Genomic DNA, 20,628 nt, shown 5'->3' on the forward strand with positions numbered 1-20,628 from the left:
AGCCGAGGAAAAAAAATTAATTAATGAAATCTAAAGACAAAAACCACATAATTTTAAATTCAGACTATCGCATGTTAAGTGCAAAATGTAGACCATTGAAGGTTGATTTTGTTACATGCAAGATATTCATGTAATGTAATGTATGCTTCACATGTACCAGAAACGTACATAAACAGATCACATGTGAGGTTGATATGGTGGATTTAATTGCATGTTTTGGGCTCTTGTTTGTAGTAGTTTAAGCTTAAAACAGATTCCGATGTAAGATTACATGACAAGATATGAGCATTTGACAAATTGGGATATTCTAATATCATTGATCCGACAATTAAATATGGCATTTGAACCTGTGATAAGATCTTCTTGTTCTTTGGGTTTAGCTTTAATTTTTTGTTTGTATTCTCCCATATCTACCAATACCCAATCACTCGTTTCCATTCCCAAACATGAGAGAAGAAAAACTTTTCTCAAAAAAAAAAAAAAAAAAGGAAAAACATGAGGGTCCATTACCCATCAAACTCTCACATGCATCGAGGAAAGCTATGCCAATGACTGCTTTTACATCATTTTCATTGCTTTGCAACTCCGAAACCGCGTCGTTGCACAATTTAGAAATGATCTACCACTTTAAAGTCACATTTTTAGAAATAATCCTATCTCATCTCATAAATTTCGGGTAAAGTTCACTTTCAAAACACTCTTTGCTTCCTATTTTCCTTTAAAATTATATGTTTGATTTCTTAACTGTTAACACCGTTAATTAATAATTAAAAAATTATATTTAATATTATATATATTTTAAGATAACGATGTATTTTTTTAAAAAGATTGTTTATTTCTTTTAAATTTAATAAAATTTACTTTGATACTTGATAAAATTTAATATTTGACAGAATAAAAAAACTTAAAACTTAATCAAATTCTAAAATAAATTTGTGGATACTGTAGTTTGTATCACTTTGACATTTAACAAAATTTAATACTTTATAAAAAAATTGAAATTTTTAATATATAGTAATCAAGTCAAAAATTTTCAACAAAATTAATAATCACCAGTAAGATTTTAACTAACGGTTTTTGACTCCTTGACTGTTAATACTATTAATCAATATAAATAAATTTACTTATTTAAATTGATAAATGATTTTCGCAATCCTCATAGAGGAACGTAATATATTAATCATAAATAAATTTACTTATTTAAGTAGCTAGGAATGGTTAATTTTTCTCATTAATGGCTGGTAAAATGAAAGTCGACTTGTTTCAACATTTCAATTTCACTTAACTAACTTGAGACTGGAGTTGAAGAGTGAGGACAATGGGTCATGTTAAATGAAAAGGCCATCAGTGGAAAAGGAAAGGGGTTGAATCTAAGAGCCATGTGTCTTGTTTCAACATCGTTTAGAAATTAACCCAAATCATTCAACTCAAAATTTTGTAATTTATGGTATTTAGCTGCCTTAATACTGTTTTTTCTTTGAATTTAATTCAATCATTATGACAAATGGGCTTTGTCAGTAGTGAGTTACAGTAGTATTGAATCTAAGATGCAAGAGATGGTTACAATAATCAAAATTTAACTCTCTAAAAGACAACTTGACATTGAAGGGATGATTCAAGCTTATTTTATTAATTTATTTATTAATTAGATTGAAATATTTTCCTCCTCAATGTATCAAAAGAAAGGGAAAGAGATTATGTTATCGTATAGTTAATTTGTTATTTATTTTAGAGATTGAGATAGATTATATATTGATCGAAGCTCTCAAAAAAATTGCTAATTATGATTAATCTTTATATTTTGTCAAAATAGTGAACTTAATATTTGAACAATAATTTACAAAAATTAAATTTTTATATTTTTAAAAATTGATAATGTTAATTCAATCATTAATAATATTAATTTTTTTTTATATTTATGTTAATATGATGTGACCCAACATTGATATAAATTTTATAAACATTGACGTGAAATTATCCAATGTGAGATTGTTATGTAAAATTTATTATTGCCAAATATGAAAAGAAGATCTAGACTACCCAGACACAAACTTGTCGAGATGAATTAAAAAATCTAAATAAATTTTATGTTTAGGGCAAGTATGGGTAGTTTAGGCTTTCTTTCTATTTGCTAATAATAAATCTCACAAAGTAATATCATGTTGGATAATCTCACGTCAGCATTTATAAAATCCATATTAATATTTGATCATGTCATGTTAGTACGATCGATGCACATCATCATTATTATATCATCAGATTCAATATCATATTATCAAAAAAATATCATTTCAACACAATCAAACGTTACGTCAATATTAATAACAGAGAAAATTTTAACACCATTAAAACGTTATACACCCTAGCATGTTAAACTCTGTGGATTCGTTGAAAATGATTGAATATGAGAAATGAGAATGCAAAAAAGGTTGAAATGTGTCAGATTCTGATTGCACCCCTCCAAAAAGAAGACATCCCCACAAAAAATCTAGGAGAGATGAAAGTAGCCCCAAAAGCCACATGCATGTGTACATGTGAGCGTGGGATGTGCACCATGATTTCTCATGTAGGAGGGACCCCACACGTAAAACATGGGATTTGGGTTAGGCCAAAATGGGATTGGTCAAATTGGAAGCCTCTTGTTTTGATCATTTAACTTTTCCCCTTTAAAGGGATATCCTTTGTTGTCCAAAAGGAGGGGATTCATGTGTAGTTTTGAGGCCCTACCATTTTATTTTCTCTTTTTTTTTTCTTTTTTCACTTTTTGAAAATCTTTGAGAGAAGAGAAATTACAAAAAAAAAAAGAAGATAGCAATGTCCTCATAATTCTAGACATAATTTCAAGGGATAGGAGGGTGTTTGATCTTATAGTCTTTGACATGCAAACAAATGTTGACAAATCAAGGTGAGGTTTCCTTTGTCAAAATTTTATTTTGGAACCATCCTCTTTTTTATATATTGTATTTAAATAATGCTCAAAAGATTTCTACTAGAGAAATTTTGGAAATTGGTGTTGCAAATGAGAATGTATTTATGTTGAACATTAAATTTCAAGGGTGGGGGATGCTTGTCCCTAAACAGACGTGTGGGCTCACTTGCACATTCATAGTTTGAATTGAACTATACGCAATTCCTTTTTAATAAAAGGAAAAATAACATTATTTATTCACACACACACACACTCTTATACTTGAGTTGTAGTTACATTTTCATACAATTTAATTCATAGCATAAAAAGTTTTTATTTTTACATATAAATAACGTAAATACGACATTTTTATTTTTTTTCAACGTAAAATTATCAAATTTATATTTATATCTAGGTTTTATTTGTTTACTTACATATTTATATTGAAAAACTCGAAACATGTATAAAAGTAAGATCGTTTACTTAAAAAGTTCGATCGTAAAAACCTAAATAGTAAAAATTTTTCGTTTTCCTCTTCTTTTTTGGGACAAAAGTGGTAGTACACCAGCATGGCCTCAATGCTATAAGTTAACAATGATGTCTGTTTATCTCCTCAAACCCAAATAGAAGATATGAAAGATTACAGATAGATAATCATTTTGCTTTGCATTCGATTACTTCATTTTACTATAATTTCTTAAAGTGCAAAAAGGAAGTCTCATTTCTTCACATACTACATATTAGCAAACACAATCTTTACATTGTCAAACATTCTTGTATATATCCTTAAAAGTGTCTATGTTATTGAATAGTTCTACTCTAAAGAGTATGTATTATCCCTTTTGAATGTACAAAAACACACACACAAAAGAAGTATCACTATTCAGTACCATATTTTAATTGGGCTAAATATATAGTATATAGAGAGAGAAGAGGTTGTAGTAGGGTTGAATAGGTAGCTGTGGTTTTTGCAAATTCCCCTTGTCAAAAAGCAGCATTACATTCCATTGGAGAATGCTTTATCCAAAACATTTTCCTCTTTAAGAGTCAAAAAAGAAAACCTACCCCCTTTTTCTCCTATATCCAAAAAAAAAAAAAGGTAGTTATACATAAGACGGCTTTGCTCATCTATCAAACTAGACTTTGTCTTTCAGCCTAACCAAAGAATTCCTAGCACCAGACTAAACATGTCCTTTCTACCCTGCTTAAATAAAGTCACCAATCATTTCTTTTATATATATATTGTAAATTATATATATATATATATTGGTACATAAAATTTAAATATAAATAAATTGCTCCAACATTTTGGTACATTGAGCTGGAATGGTTGACACTTTTTGTATTATATCACAGATTTTTTGCCTGGTGGTTAGCCCACACTTGTTAAAGGTAAAGTTTATTAAATAAGCCAAGAACATATACATAATCTTTAATTAACACACTGACTAAATCTTAGTTCTTTAATAAAATTAAAATCAGACCCAAAATTTATCCTAAGAATAAATAATTATAAGATTGAATTGTCTTTATGATTTTTGTAACATAAGAAAACTTGATTATATATATATATATATATGTATATGATATGATATCTTCGTTGATCATGCCCGATGCTAAATGGAAATTCCTCAACATTCCAATGACTTATAGCTCAAGTAAGTTATATTTGAGTGACTGATAATTGTCATGAACTGTTTAAAAGATTATAAATTAATTATTTTTTTCAGATATTTATTTTATCTTATATGATTCTATTTGGTGAACCGAGGAGATTTTAGTATAGCAAGTTCATGAAAATTTACCTTTGAAAGGTTTCCATGTGCACACGAGCCAACAAGTGCAGCAAGCATGCATATAGCCAAAAAGTAGCAACTTGAAGGATTGTGGCTCCACTTTTACGGCTGATTTCACATTCCCTTCAAACTACACAATTTAAAGTCTTTGGGGGTTTCATAGAATCTAACTGTTTAAAAGGTAGATGCACTAAACATTTTTTTGGCCTATCTGAGCTTTTGGCCTGATGTGTTCTTTGTCCAACCTCTTGTCCCATGAATGAGAAAAAAAATAAAGGGTGGGAAAGGCTACATGTAAAACAGGAACAGGGCATTTCAACTCTTATAAAGAAGCTGAAGATCTTGACTTAAAGAAGCCTGAAAGGCCGAAACCCTCCATTTCCCAACTTGTCTTTAGACCTTGGCAAAGCAATGGAAGACCAATGCAGTCCACTCAGCTGGGGATATTGCTATCAGGAAGAGGTAAGGGACTCTTTAAGGTCTTTAGGCCTTGCTTTCAATAGGGTCTGGAATTGTTTCTTGTTTTAGTACTGCACTTTTGGGGTTTTAAAAGGTGTTTAGTTCTAACTTTTTCTGCAATTGACAGGGGATGGAAGAGTTAAAGCATACCCTCTTGTACACAACCTTGGAGCTAGAGACAACACTAATATCAGCTAAGGAGGAGATTACAAGAAGAGAGTTTGAATTGATTCATCTCAAAGATGTTCTAAGCAGGACAATCAAAGAGAGAGATGAAGCTCAAGCTAGATGCCAGAAGCTGATGTTGGAGAAATTCATACTTCAGCAACAACTACAACAGAAAGAGCAGCTGCAGCAACAACACCAGCAAGAAACTGCTTCACTTTCTGGGGTTTCTAGCAGTGAAGATGAATCCAAACCCGGTCACTCCAACAAGAATCTTTCCAGTTCTGATAGTAACAGAAGCATAATTTCATCTCCGGTTTCAGACTCAATTCCCCATCCAGTGCATCCACCATCACAACCACAATCACCACTTCCACAAGAAGCCTTAAAACTAGCAGCTAACAAGCGACTACCAGAGAAAGGAAAGCTGCTGCAGGCAGTGAAGGACGCCGGTCCACTCCTGCAGAACCTTCTCTTGGCCGGACCGCTTCCTCAGTGGCAGCATCCGCCTCCCCAACTTACCTCCATTGACATTCCGCCGGTGGCCATTTCTTCCCCTACGCAGCATCTCATTCACCAGGACTCTTTCAACAATCTTAATGGTTGTTTAAGCAAGAAGAGGGGTGCAGAGAACTATGAAGGCTCTGAGCCTTCCCCTAACAACAAGTACCAGAAGGTTGTTCTCCACTGAACAATACCTATTGCAACCCTTAATTCTCTAATATGCCATCCTTCTCATGCTCTTAGCGAATCAGCATGAACTAGATGGCCATTTATCTGTCAATTCAGAATTTTGTACACTAGTTTTTGCCTTAGGAATCAAATATCCTGACTACCCTCCAATGTTGGATGGAGACTTAAAATGTCTTTAATATATGCATGACTTTCCTAATTATGTATATGAATGGAATCCAAAATGAAGTTCCAATTTTCCAGATTAGTAAGGAACCTTTTATGAAATTTCTGATGTAGCCAAAATTTGGGACGATTTTTATGCTTCAATCAAATTAATGTTGTGCCTTATGCTCTCATGGCATTCCTTTGTCTTTGCTTTTGCTTTTGGTTAGATTAAAGTTGGTTAATGATGAAAAGTATGACCAGACAAAGCAATCATAGATCTTCAAAGAGATTTCTTTTTTCTTTCCATGAAGCACACCTACCATCCATGGTGAATGTCTGCCATTAAAAGCGCAACTAATCAGATTTCACTATCATGACTAACTGCATATGAGCTCCCATAAAGCATTGATCAGTGCCCATTGATCAAAAACTAAGTTTGACAAAAATTAGACAAAGAAAACCCTAAAAAATAATGGTTTGCTTCACATGGAGGGGTCAAGGTCATTGTTTGCTTTAAGACCGGTGGTGCAGCATTTGCATCAAAGCATAGGGACTAATTAAAGATGTTTACGGATTTTGCTTTCAATGATCGGTTTAGCCATAATCATGCACGGCACATGCTGGTTAGCGCAAGATTCACCGGTAATGGTCCCACACGTTTTCCAGGGTCTACCAATGCATCAGACTCGTGGTTTGGCCGAATTTCAACTGGAATATTACTTTTATGGTCTAAACAGAAGAACAAATGAGCAGTGAACTGAAAGCTGGGTGTATCAAATGTCTTTTTTTTCCCAGACCAACTGTTCTTTTAATCATATACTAGATTGTGACTTTGGCTTGGAACTTAATTATTAACCTGTTTTAAAAACGGCTGGGAAACTCCAGAGATGTAGCCAATCATCCCCAGCCCTTAACCTAAGTATCTGCAACATTTATCCCCCTTAATTCCATTAATATGTATTTTGCCTGTTACTGCAATTGGAAGGGGTACAAATGGCAGTGCCTTATCTTTTCCCATTAAGTAAAGCTCCCCTCAAAAGCATGTTAAAATTTGTGGTTCTCCAATATTATCAATGAATAATTCACTTAGAAGACATGACAATATGAGTGACCTAGATTACACTCATGATTAATTCACTAGAGAGTTTAGTCTGTTTTATAAAATGTCACCTTATCATAATTTATGGATGAATATGTAACTTGACAGGAAAAGAAACAAATGAAATTCTACAGTGCACAAGGCTGAAAGAATTTCAAATGTATCGACTTATTGGATTCCCTTTTAGTGGTGAACTTAAAGTACTTATAGGAATTTGTGAATTGGAAATTTATCTGCTTATGCCCTTCCAAATACTTAGGTATGTTGAATATTAACTAATTTGTGGAAAGTGTGTGCATTTCATTCTCAATATATACAGCAAACCAAGTCCAAAATCCACTCTCTCAAATTCATGTTCTCAAACATAGCAAAGGATTGAAATCCAACCAACTAAACTGCATTTGAAGGGTAGGAATTGGCAGGCCGCAAGATGACTGCACTAGCCAGTCAATCTTATTAATAAAATTTGTCACGCCTAATTACAGTCCAAGTGTAGTGTTCTGCAGGTCAGGTTCTTCAAATTTTTTAAGCTACAAAATTCCAGTCTGCAACATTGAATATGTCTTGAAATGAACATGTATAATAGAAGTATTAATTGCAAACTGAAAGCCAGTTTTGGAAAAATATGCTATTACAATATTTGGCAGCAGACCAAATTTCATAGCTGTTTGCACCAGATGAAAAGGGTTAATATTTCATCTGTGATCTGTTCTAGACTCTTGGGCCTATTGTTGCACTGGTAAAGGCTTATAAAACTTACTAGGTGTGAGCCAATATGCCCAATGACCTAGCAAACTTGATCTCACTAGATCAAGGAGGACTTTTAATGATAAATTGAATTGTACTAAACTAATTACTGTGTCAAACAACAGAGTTGCTTCTGCACCGAGGCATCTTGCTCCATCTGCAAGCAGCTGAATGTTCATTTTTTTTGATACCTTGTGCATCAGGGATATGTGGCTGCAAATACCAGCTTATCAGTATGAAAGCTGGAAAGGCAATTCCTTTTGACTAGTGAATCTGGGCATAGCCTAATAGCAAATGCAGCTAAATGTCACCTTCGAACATCTTTCAAGCATGTTAAGACCAATTGTCTATGCTTGTGGTTTCAGGTATGACTATTGAATGTAACAGATGGCAATTGGATTTTAGTTAAAGGTGGTTACCACATTGATTTTAGAGGCTTGATTGCCATCAATCCCTGCTCTAGAATTGGCAACTTTAATGTGATGAATATGTAAACAGTCAAATTAAATGAACCACTTATTAAAACCAAAAATATCATCAAATATCTTTTGAGAAAGCCCGTATCAAATGGCAACTTTTGGTAGTGTTACTTTGTTAAATTTAAGGGTCAAGTTTCCTGGTTCAACCTTCCCAAGCCTGTAGACAATATCGAAGAAGTAGAACTATGAAACTCAAGAAGCTCTGCTGCAATGGGAGTGTGTGAAGTTTATTGTTCAAAGATTGTTACGTGTACATAATTTTAGCTTTTAACTTATTACTTTTTTGAGAATTGTTTTATAACAAGTATAATGCTATAAAGAGAGTAATGAGAATAATTAGAATAAGTCAAACGAACGGGTTAATTTCGTCTAAAGATGTTTTGAAGAGTTTGACTTGATGGATAAGAAATTCCTCTTCACTTTCAAATTTCTTGAAGTACAAGTGTTTTTCCCTCTCACTTTTTTCTCTTTTACCTTGTTCTCTTGAGACATTTTCTTTCATACCTTTTCTCTCGTCCTATATTATAAAAAGTAATATTACACAATCAATGATCATCCGTTAGAAAAATCTAATATTTCAAAAGTCACATAATGAATTTCAATAGCTGCTATTCATTAATTTTTTTTTGAAATTTCATGTAAATTCAGAAACAAGGGAAGGCATATGTTCACCTCAGGAAAAAAAAAGAGGAGATTCAGATCTGTTACACTCTAGCCTAGGGGTAACAGTTCAAAATCACCTCTACAAAAAGAATCCCCTACAAGAAAAACATTGTGCAGCCATTCCCTGGTTTTCCTAGCATTTGGCACAGCCGCCATACCAAAAACAACCTCATTACATACCCTGTCATTGCAACAAAATTAACATCATGCCCTTGCTCAGTGCAGAAGAAAAGCACTCCCCTACCCCTTCTTATCACATCTCTAACCTGTACAGCAAGTATCAAGAACACAAATTGACCAAAAAGACATCAAGCCTCATCCCCAGATCAAGATCACGGGGTTAGGTGTTACACAAATCATTATCCACAATTATGCTCAACAAACTTCATAGCGTCGCCTCCACAAGATCAAAGAGGCCTTACGCACCATGTGGTCCTTAGAGCCATTTTCACCAACAATCTCATCAAGACCAGCAGACACAAAAGAGCATACCTGGTCCTGTAGGTGCCCTTCCACGTCACCTGAACAAAGCATACCTTATTCCTCAACCTCGCACTGAACATAGGTTACTCCAGGACAGTGATAAGGTCCTCTGCAAGCTGCACCCTTTGGCTCTCTATTTGATTCCAAATTGATTTACTCAAAAACATTCAGAAAGTCGCTCTGTGCTGGACCCCTTCCTTTGCTAATCTGTCTGCGAATAACGCTATTCATAATGTACAATAAAACTCTTTTCAATATCTATTACCAATTATGTACAGTAAAATTCTTTTCAGTATGGTTATTCATTATGTGCATTAAAGCATGTTCCTGAGTAATTGTTTCTTCTGACTTTATATATAAAGTTTGGATAATGCATTTTGAGGTTGAACAAGATTTCTTGAGCTAATATAGACATATTTTCACTCTTAATTCTCTCTTAATCTTCTTTATCAAATTCTCTTATACTTAGCCATTTTTCGCTCTATTCTCAATCTTTCTAATTTGCCACATATATTTTCTTTCACCTACCATTACATTCAATATTTTAAAGACTACTTTAATCTTCCTCTCCGTAGCCTCCAACACATCTTTTTCATAAATATAACCCTGGTGCCGGTCTTGTTGGCAAACATCTTGAAAACCTTCTCCCATGCTTCTTGAGAAGTTTTTATAGTTACAATAAGAGGAATAATCGATCTTGAAACAGAAGCAACAATGACATGCAGTATGAACTAATCTTATTTTGTTTTTGCTCTTTAAGGTTTGTGTGCTACTAGCTGAGATTACGACTTGAGGGCAAGGAGTTTTGCCAGTTCTATAGCCAACGAGATCATGGCCTACAAGAAGGGAATTAAACTGAATTTCCCAAGAAGGAAAATAAACAGAATTTGTTATGGAGGAATAGGAGAAGTGGTACGTGCTACTAGAATTTGTTATGGAGGAATTGGTTACTAAAGCTATGAAAAAAATGCTAAGGGCTAGCTAGTTAAGTAGGAATAAGTCTTAGTTTAGTGTCATACGGCACCATGCTTTGCCGTTTTATCTATGTATCGTTTTCTTTTATTTTGCCTTGTTGGTTGAGAGTCATTGCTCCTGTTGCTAAAACACAGAAATCAATGGCATTTGTTTTTGTGCTCAGCTGAGCTAGTTTGTAATCAGGGCCGGCCCTTGGGTGAAGCCACCCAATCAAGGGCTTTAGGCCCTCAATTTGAGGAGGTTTCAATTTTAGAGAAAATTTATAATTTTATAATAATTATAATATAATTAATTATATTCAAAATATATAAAAAATATAAAATATAAAAGTAAAAAATAATTAAATAAAATTATTTTTTTACTTTTTTAATTATGTGCTTAATAAATCTCAATTTTTTATTACTTTCTTATTTCTAAAATGTTATTAATTCTTCACTATATTTTCTTATTTTCAATAAAATAACAGTCATATGTATTTAATAATCTCCAATATTTATTTTTTCTCACTTATTTATCTTATTTCTAATCAACGCATTTAATGATTTCCAACAACTATTGTTTTTCATATATATAAAACCAATTATTTTTTTTCAATGTATAACATCTACTTTTGAAATCTTTCTTTCTCATTTGCACTTTCTTACTTTAACTTTAATTTTTCTCCAAAAAATACACAAGAAGTCTATTCTTTTATTATCTTCATAAAGCTGTGAATCTCATTTGCGGTTTGTAATAAATATTCAACAATTAAGTACTATTGTTCTAATTTTTATAGATTTTTTTACTTTAATTTAGAGTTTATATTATATTTTTATATTATTTTTATTTTATGTGATAGTTGATTTATTTGAATTAGAAATTTTGATTGTTGATTTTATATTAACCATTTTAAAAAATATAAGATAATTATAATAGTTAAATATTTTTGTACCTCATGTCAAATCGAAAATATGAATCTAGTTATTCAAGTAATTTTTTTCACTTCAAAATAGATTTGAACAATTTAAGATATATGAAAATATTTTTAGTTTTTTATTTAGCGGTAAAAAGTTAAAGTCATTAGATGATAATAGTTTGAAAAAATATTATCTTAATCTTGAATGTTCTACAAAATATAACAACAATTCTGATATTGATGGTTTAAACTTATTTTCAGAGTTAAAAATTTTAAAAGAAATTATACAGGAAGAAAATAATCCAATTAACATACTTAATCATATAAGAATACTCAATTCTTTTCCAAATGCATATATTGCTTTTAAAATAATGTTAACAATTCCAACAAGTATTGTTTCAGGAGAAAGAAGTTTTTCAAAACTAAAATTTATAAAATCTTATTTAAGATTAACAATGTCTCAAGAAAGATTAAATGGATTGACTGTATTATCAATTGAAAAAAAAATATTAGAAGAATTTTTTTTTGACCTCAGAGCAAAAATTTTAACATATTAATGGGAACTAATCCAAGCAACGGACCTTAACAAGATAATTCCAAGATCCAAAGTGATATGTCACAAGAATAACATATCATATTAGAAGAATTTGATTATAAAAGTTTAATTAAAAATTATGCATCTCAAAAAGCTAGAAGAATAAAATTTTAATAAAAAAAAATCTCATTTGAATATTTCACTTTAGGTCTTTGATCTTATTAGGTCGTCCCTGAAACTCCTTTTAGCCTATAACTGATACAGGTAAGGTTCTCAACTTCTCATACGGATAAGTCAAGAATACTTCACTGTTAGGCACAACCATTTGTGCGCCATGGAGGACAAGTGGATGTGGATAACCACACTGGCCAGTGACAGTTGATAATAAAAATTTTGGAAAACTTTAAATTAAACCAATTCTTTGAGGCAAAGTTGAAAGCCCCTCATCCGATACCTTGTTTTAAACTGGCCAGTTTCTCTGTTACTGATAAGCACCTCACAGGGATAAGCCAAGCGTCAAACAAATAGAGAAAACTCCTTTTGGATAATCAAAGATTTTGCCTTTAATTTACCCTTTTTTTTTTTGCTGGTTTTCAATGCAAGATAAGGTCAACATCGCCACCTTGCAATGATACTGTCATTAATGATAAACATTGGGCTGTCATACCTTTATGCATTAATAATACTAATAATTTTTATATGAAGCCCTTGTCCCTGCAGGACAACTGCTAATCTTTGTTTATTTTAGAAGCAGTGTTGCTTCAGCTTCCTTAGAAACATAAGGGGACTTAATCCTAATATCTGTTGAACATTTTCATATAAATATGGAACACAATCTCATATTGTAAGAAAGAAAAAGTTATATCTATTGAAAATTAGAAAATAAAAAAAGATCATGTCTATTGAAAATAAGTAAATAAAGAAAGAGTTAGGTCTATTAAAAAAGATCAATAATTGTAACTATTTGCGATAGACGCAGATGTATTTGTTGGGAATAGGCACTTAAGCTCATAAAAAGAATTTTCTTTTAAAGAACACATAACAAACAACAAAACAACAATATTTCCTTCTTTCTCTATATTCTTCAAAGTTTTCTTTTATACTATTTTAGTGCAGAAAAATCTTATAAAAGTTTGATAATCTTGTCATACTCCGGTGAATGCTTAGTAGATTGATTTCGTCAGTACAAAACATCGTCAATCACTAGGTTTTATTGCATCTTTAAAGTTTATACGCGGGTAATTCTTTTGTAAGCTTCAAGTGGAGGCAAATATAACCTTAAGGATAGTGGCATTGATGCACGCCTTGAAGTCATTTCTTGATTTTTCAGTTTTGGGTTCAAACAATTTTAAGGTTTTATTTTGTTTTAATAATGACTGCTGCAAGTGGAATATTAAGAGAATTGGCTTTGATTTTTATGAAATTGGATCGGGTTGATGTTGATAAAGAAAAGAGTAAAATGGTTTTTCATCAAATTATCATATAAGTTTTTTTGTTATGGATTTGATTTGCATGAATTGTCCTAAGAGTAGAAGGATTAGTTATTAGATATCTCAAGAATTTTTAATGGTTTATGATTAAAGAAATTTCATAGAAAAATCTTAGTACGCGAACTTATTAAGAAGCAAAAAGGAAAAATAAATAAACAAATCAGTGTCTTTATCTAAATTGGGTAATGTGTAACCATAACTATCTTGTAATAGAAAAAAGTGAGAAAACATAATTCTGGTGAAATTTATTATTTCTTTTCTCAATTTTTGCCGTTTAATATATACACTTGGTTTTGGAGCTTTAGGCCTTTGCCATGGCAACTATTGTCATCATTCTTATTCCATTTTAGTAAAGACTGAAATTGTGAGACTCCAATAAGGGTATTTTCAACAGAGCAAAGCCATTATTTATTTGATTTGATTTTTGAAAAGAAATAATAAAAATTGAACATTTAGTATTATTGTTACGTACAGTATTTGATCACGTCAAATATACAAATAATTTCTCAAGAGGAAACAATCAAGATCTTATAATTTTTCTTTATAGATGACTAAGCTTTAAAAAAAAAAAAGAAAAGCTTTATGTGAATAAGATTGTTCGTTTCCATCATAAGTAGTTTTAATTTGGGATACTTTCCATGCAACTTGTGCTTTGCTTGTTAATAAGTAAAAGCTTTTCGGTTTTTCATTCCTGCTATTCTAATTTATGCTTAATAGTGATTTCAGAACTAGAAAAATTCTCTTGTTGTGGGTGTAGAAAACTAGACATACACTAAGTTGAATATTTGCAAAATATGATCTTTAATGAGAATTTATTATATACTTTTCCAAAGAAAGAAAAAAACGAAAAGATAGTTGAGATATGTGACTACTATTGGAATGATTTGATATAACATTTGAGATCTGTGACCTTGTTGTAAAGGAATCACTCCAAAATGAAGAAAAAAAGATTATAAAGAGTCATATGTGAATGGGATATTAATGTGGAGTCCTAATACAATAGTAGCTTTGTGATCATTCATTGCATTGATTCTAGAACAAGAAATTATGCTCTTAGGATTTAAAGAGAAAAAAACCAAAAGGTTTATTGTTCTGAGATAAGAGCATAAGATTTGTAAGCTTATCAAAACATTGTATGAGCTTAAACAAGCACTAAAATAGTGGCATAAAAAATTTAATGAAGTCATTTTAACTAATGGCTACAATATAAAAGAATCTGATAAGTGTATATATAACATATTTCAAAATGATAAAAGTGTTATAATTTGCTTATATTTGGATGACATATTAATTTTTTACACAAGTCAAGGAGACAAAGAAGTTTTTGTCGAATAATTTTGCAATAAAAGATATAAGTGTAGCAAATGTCATCTTAGAAATTAAAATATTCCAAAATAAAAATGGCATAACTTTGTTACAATCGCATTATATTGAAAAAATGCTTAAAAAGTTTAATTCTAGTAATTGTATACTAGCATTTATACTTATGGATCCTCAAATTAAATTAGTACCAATGCTAGTAGGACTATTGATCAATTACAATATGTAAGAGTGATTAGTTGCTTAATGTACTAAGGCACAATATGTAAGAGTACTAAGGTACTTAAAGAAAACAATCAGTTATGGACTTTTCTATAATAAGATATCTATCAATGCTAAAAGGATATTCGGATGTTAGTTATATTACAAGTTTAGAAGATCATGCTTCCACAAGTGGATAGACCTTAGTGTTTGGTGGGGCTACCATTTCTTGGGGGTTCAAGAAACAAACGTATGTAACAAATTCTACCATGGCAGTTGAATTTATTGCATTGGCTGTTGCCACTAAAGAAGCCGAATGGTTAAGAAATTTATTCTATAATGTACCTTTGTTGTCTAAACTAATCTCTCCAATTTCTATCTATTGTGATAGTAAAACAACTCTAACAAAAGTATATACTCAAGTGTCTAATGAAAAGTTTAGACATATTGGATTAAGACATAGCTATGTCCGACAATAATTTCTAATGGAGTAATCATTGTAACTTTTATGAGGTCTAGTAGAAACTTGGCTAATCTTTTAATGAAAAGGAATAAGACCTCAAAGGAAATGAGGCTCAAACTCATAAATTGAAAGTCACCCATAGTGAAAACTCGACTCAACGCTTGGTATAACGTCAAGTCTTTAGTTCAATGAGACAAAATACACTATCTATATGTGGTTGCTAGTACTATAATATGATATATTATATTCTATCCCAAGTAAAATGCTAGGTACTCGTAATGGTGAGGAAAAGATGAGTTATGTACTCTTAATAGACCCATAACATAAATTTTTGAAATGCTTTAGTTACGAGGGCATTCTTGATGGGATATACCTATATGAGTGTGAAGTGTGACTGCTTCTAGGAGCTCAAGTGCTAGGTTCTAATAGTACTTACGAAAAGAGGATGCAGATGCATGGTTATAAAAGTGTTCTCGAATATTGTGTGTTATTGCTGTTGAAATAATTGTGTGAGATGTGTTTGGTTAACCAAATGGAATAACTGGTACAAAGTATAGTTTACCATGCAATTTTGATTAACTTTAACATGTTTTTACTAAGTGAAAGTTCAATCGAAAGACACTTTCATTTATGCAACTAATTTTTAAAATTATCGAAAATTTGGATTAATTTGAAAATGGTGAGAGATTGTTGGACATTTTCATATAAATATGGGATGCAATCCCATGTTGCAACCAAAGGAAAAGTCATGTCTATTGGAAATTAGAAAATAAAGGATGGGTCATGTTTGTTGAAAATAAAAAAATAAAGGAATTTGTTGGAAAAGACCAATATTTGTAACTGATTGAAATAGACATGACTGTATCTATTGAGAATAGTCACCTGAGCCTATAAAAAGACTTTTCTTTAAACAACAGAACACATAATAGAAAACAACAAAAAAATAATATTTTCTTCTTTTCTTTACTCTCCAAAGTTTTCTTTTATATTGTTTTGTTGCAGAAAATTTTTATAAAAGTTTGATAATCTTATTATACTCTGATTCAGTAGATAGATTTCATCAATGTAAAACGTCATCAATCACCAAGTTTCATTATATCTTCAAAGTTTATACGTCAATAATTCTTTTACATACTATTAATAGAGATAAAAAAAACTTTAATGATAGTTGTATTGGTACACGTCTAAAAGTTATTTTTTAATTTTTCAATTTTGAGTTTTAACAATTGACAAGCTAATCGAGGAGTTAAATACTTATTTGTTAGACGAAGAAACATTAGAATCTTAATTAGAGAGTTCATTTAATATATCTTAATTACAGATAGACCATAGCCTCCATGACTTAGGCTTCCCATCAGAGAGAGAGAGAATTTAATGTAAACAGTCATGTCATTTTAACTCAAAATCTCAGACTCCTCAGTCTTAAACCAATCATGGCAATCTCGTTGTTGTAACCAACTAAAGAGGCTGCTTTGGTCCTTGCCCCAGAACCAAGGTGCTTGAACGTATAGTGTCGCTGTTAAAATATTTCAACCATTGGTTCGTTTCAGAAAGGAACCAAAAAGTCCGAAAGCCAGCCAAAACAAGCCCACAAAACCTTTCTTCGTTTAATCTTTACCTCTTGTCTGTATTCCCTCTCTCCCTTTTGGGGTGCAACAAGTTGGTGAGCATTTAATAGTGCCAGCTTTTTGATGCCAATAGAAGGTAATTGATCTGAATTGATCTTGATTAACTCCTCCTTTGCTAGTCCTTGGTTCTTGCAAGTTTGACTCTCACAGTGCTTCCCTGAAGTAGAAAAGTTGAAATTGTTTTTGCTCTCAAACATGAGGCCAAAGATCTATCTTTTTGGAGACTCAATCACGGAGGAGTCCTTTCGTGATGGTGGTTGGGGTGCTTCTCTCGCCAACCTTATCTCTGGCACGGTATCAATTAATTATCTGATGCTACATAAAGTCTTTTCCAATCATAAGTTTCTTTTTTTCTCCAGCGGTTCCTATACCAATATGGCTAAATGGCAGTCTTTTTATTGTTTTTGTCTGCATAAGAGATTTTCTTATAGGGGTTGTGGTTTACAGGTTGATGTGGTGCTGAGAGGGTACAGTGGGTACAATTCAAGGTGGGCGTTGAAGGTGCTTTTTCCTGAGGCGGAAAGCGGTGGTTCTGACGGTGCTTCACCGCCACCACTTGCAGTAACCGTGTTCTTCTGAGCTAACGACGCTTGCCTTCCCGATAGATACGCTGCTTTCCAACAAGTGCCAGTTGATGAGTACAAGCAGAATCTCCACTCCATTGTGTCCTCTCTCAAGGTTCACATCCCTCTCTCCACAGATATTAATTTCACGTGCTCATCTTCTTTTATGGTAACTTGGTCTATAGTCTATACTACAAATTTGCTAACACATTAAGCACGTTAACTTATTGACCAACAATTTTAATTACTACTCGATAAAAGTTGCGATAACAGCAGAGAAAAGGATACTTTATTGGTAGAAGGGAGCCATGGATTTTGGCTTGGCTGGTCAAGCAGCCATTGTGGCTGGGAAGTGGGCCTGTGAGTATCCAAAAAGCAAAGAGATAGAGCCAGATAAAGCGTGGGAGGGTAAGGCCCAGTTGTCTCTGTTATTGTTTGCCACTTGGCTATATCTCTCTTTAATTTTTACATTTACTGGCTAGCCAGTAATCTTTTTGCGATCAATAAGTCAAACGAGAAGGTAGGAATGCCTAGTTTTGTCCGTTATGTATAAATTTTTCATTTGATACAAAAGGTCGGAAGATGGACGGTTGCTTTTTATTCAAAGGTTATACAACTAGTGTTCTTATTTCACATCTTGATTCTTGAACTTACTTTTTTATCCTTACCTTTTGTTATTCCTACTGGGTAGAAACTGTCCAAAAGATTTAACTTAAAGATATGAATCATGTGATCTAAAACCGATGACAATTTAGTACCTTTCTTCAGCCAAAAAAGAGTGTTCTGCTGAGTAGTGACCTTTTTCTCACGTTTCTGGTGGTCCAAAGATTTATGCACAGATCACTTTAGAAAATCGTTTTAAATTTAATGAGTAGGATATAGGTTATAGGGTTACATAGGGGTAGATGGGGACCCAGAAGATTGCTATTAGGTATAGATGTCATAGGCACTGATGGGGTTGCAGTTGTATACGGCGCCCGATATCTCAAGCAATGTTGCTTTTTTGTTGGTTATGGTCGTCTTCTCTTACTTGGATGGCCTTAAATATTAATTCTAGAATGTTACTTCGTTGATAAAAATCTAAGGCCTTTATGACCGGGGGCTCCATTTTGTGCCACTCGAGAAAAAGAAAAAGTTTATACTTACTCGTTAAGCATTGTCTCTTCTATGTGCTTTGGCTTCCCTTCTCAATGTTTGCTTTAATAATAATTGCTAGAGTGTTTTGGTGGAAGGGTGGACTCCCGACTGGTTTTGTTTAGCGGATTAGTTTTCTAGAGCAAACGTGGGAAGCTCAACAAATCCTTGGGACTAGACAATCATTGTGTCACATCCTTTGGCCTGGATTGTTTCTTATTGTTATTTGGACTCGAAAATTGACTATATACTGCTGTGCCTACAATCCTAGAAAGAGCAAGCACAGCCCATTATATCAACTTAATTAACTCAACATCTTCAGGAATTATGCAAGTTGTTATCAGTATCACCAAAAGATTACTATGATCTTCTGTATTATGTATGCTTGTCCTACTCATAGACCTTCCTCTTGCATGCTTTTCCCTTTCTTCTTTGGGGTCTCAGAAGCGGTGGCCAAAGGCTCTGATTCTCCTGATTAGTCCTCCTCCAATTGATGAAGATGAACGCCTTAGGTATTTGTTCCACTTCTTCTGTTTGTTTTACATTGTAGATGTACAATATCTTTTTACCTACTTAAAACTGGTGTGTTACCTTTGGCCTCTGATGCAAAGTTATTTTGAAAATGAATGTTTTGAACGAAAGGAAAATTTCTGGATGCAGACATCCTTACGCAGAGAATCCATCGGGTTTGCCCGAGAGGACAAATGAAGCTGCCTGCGCTTTTGCCAAGGCATGTGTTGAAACTACTGGGGAATGTGGAATCCCTGTGGTAGATCTCTGGACCAGGATGCAGCAGTATCCTGACTGGCGGAAAGCTTATCTTAGGTATCTAAGGCTTTTCGCTTTTTTAATAATCTTCAATGCATACTTTGATCTATATATGGATTCTGTGTACACAATATTAATATTATAATACTAGGTAGCAGTTTCTACGCTGAGTTTGCAGATTAGGCTTGTGCCTGATTTGACTGATAGACTAAAAAATTTGTAAACCTGCTAGGTATGAATACCATGAATATACTGATGAAACAATGCATTGCTGCATTGACATCTGATACTGAAATTTTCTATATTCACAGTAAAATTCTTTTGAATTTCCATAGTTTGTTGATTTTTAATCTGTAATTTGCTGTCAAAATCCTGTTCCCAGTTGTTGTTGCTCTCTCTCTTTTATTCGTGTCTTTGAAGGTAAGAATTATCGGTTAAATAGAAGCAGTGCTAGGCCCTCTGCTAATATGCTATTACTGGAAATGCAGGGATGGTTTGCACCTCACTCAGGATGGCAACAAGGTAGTATTTGAGGAAGTAGTGAAGAAGCTGAATGTGGGAGGCTTAAGCCTGGAAAAGCTAACAGTTGATCTCCCACTTTTAGCTGATATTGACCATGGTGACCCACTCAAGGCTTTTCAGTAGTAGTTAAGATCACTGAATATTTATATATCAGGGGCAAGATCTCCTCTTTTGATATTTTAAGTATTATTTTGCTATTGTTGTAGTCCTAGAAGTATTCTATATAAAAAGAATGGCCAAATTATAGATGGCAACTGCTTCAGCTTTTGAACAATATAACCAATTTCTATTATTTTGTCATTGCGTTGAAACAGCAATGAATGTGGATGCCTCAAAATTTAAAATGGAAAAAAAAACACTTGCCAAAAATCTATTGCCTTTCAGAAATAAAATTAGTCAATGCATGTAGAAACAGAGTACTTTTTCCATTCCAGGTTGCATGAAATGGATGAGGACCCGAAATCTTGATAGATCTTAAGGCCATGAAAACCGATA

At 32.7% G+C, this 20,628-nt stretch overlaps 1 protein-coding gene and 1 pseudogene across 1 annotated transcript; both read left to right on the plus strand.

Annotated features, from left to right (window-relative positions):
* Window positions 4,905-6,351, plus strand: LOC18586521. The gene is made up of 2 exons (XM_007009970.2): window positions 4,905-5,166; window positions 5,291-6,351. Exons 1-2 carry the CDS (start codon window positions 5,116-5,118, stop codon window positions 6,017-6,019), a joined length of 780 nt encoding a protein of 259 aa, XP_007010032.1. The 5' UTR covers window positions 4,905-5,115; the 3' UTR covers window positions 6,020-6,351.
* LOC18596728 lies at window positions 17,059-20,425 on the plus strand (annotated as a pseudogene).

This window comes from Theobroma cacao, chromosome 10, assembly GCF_000208745.1.
Source record: "Theobroma cacao cultivar B97-61/B2 chromosome 10, Criollo_cocoa_genome_V2, whole genome shotgun sequence".
NCBI lineage: Eukaryota > Viridiplantae > Streptophyta > Magnoliopsida > Malvales > Malvaceae > Theobroma > Theobroma cacao.

What these genes read in the sequence shown, in the direction of transcription:
- LOC18586521 (XM_007009970.2), top strand. Translation starts at nt 5,116, where the DNA reads ATGGAAGACCAATGCAGTCCACTCAGCTGGGGATATTGCTATCAGGAA. An exon ending in GATATTGCTATCAGGAAGAG is followed by an intron (nt 5,167 to 5,290) that starts GTAAGGGACTCT and finishes TGCAATTGACAG; the next exon opens with GGGATGGAAGAGTTAAAGCA.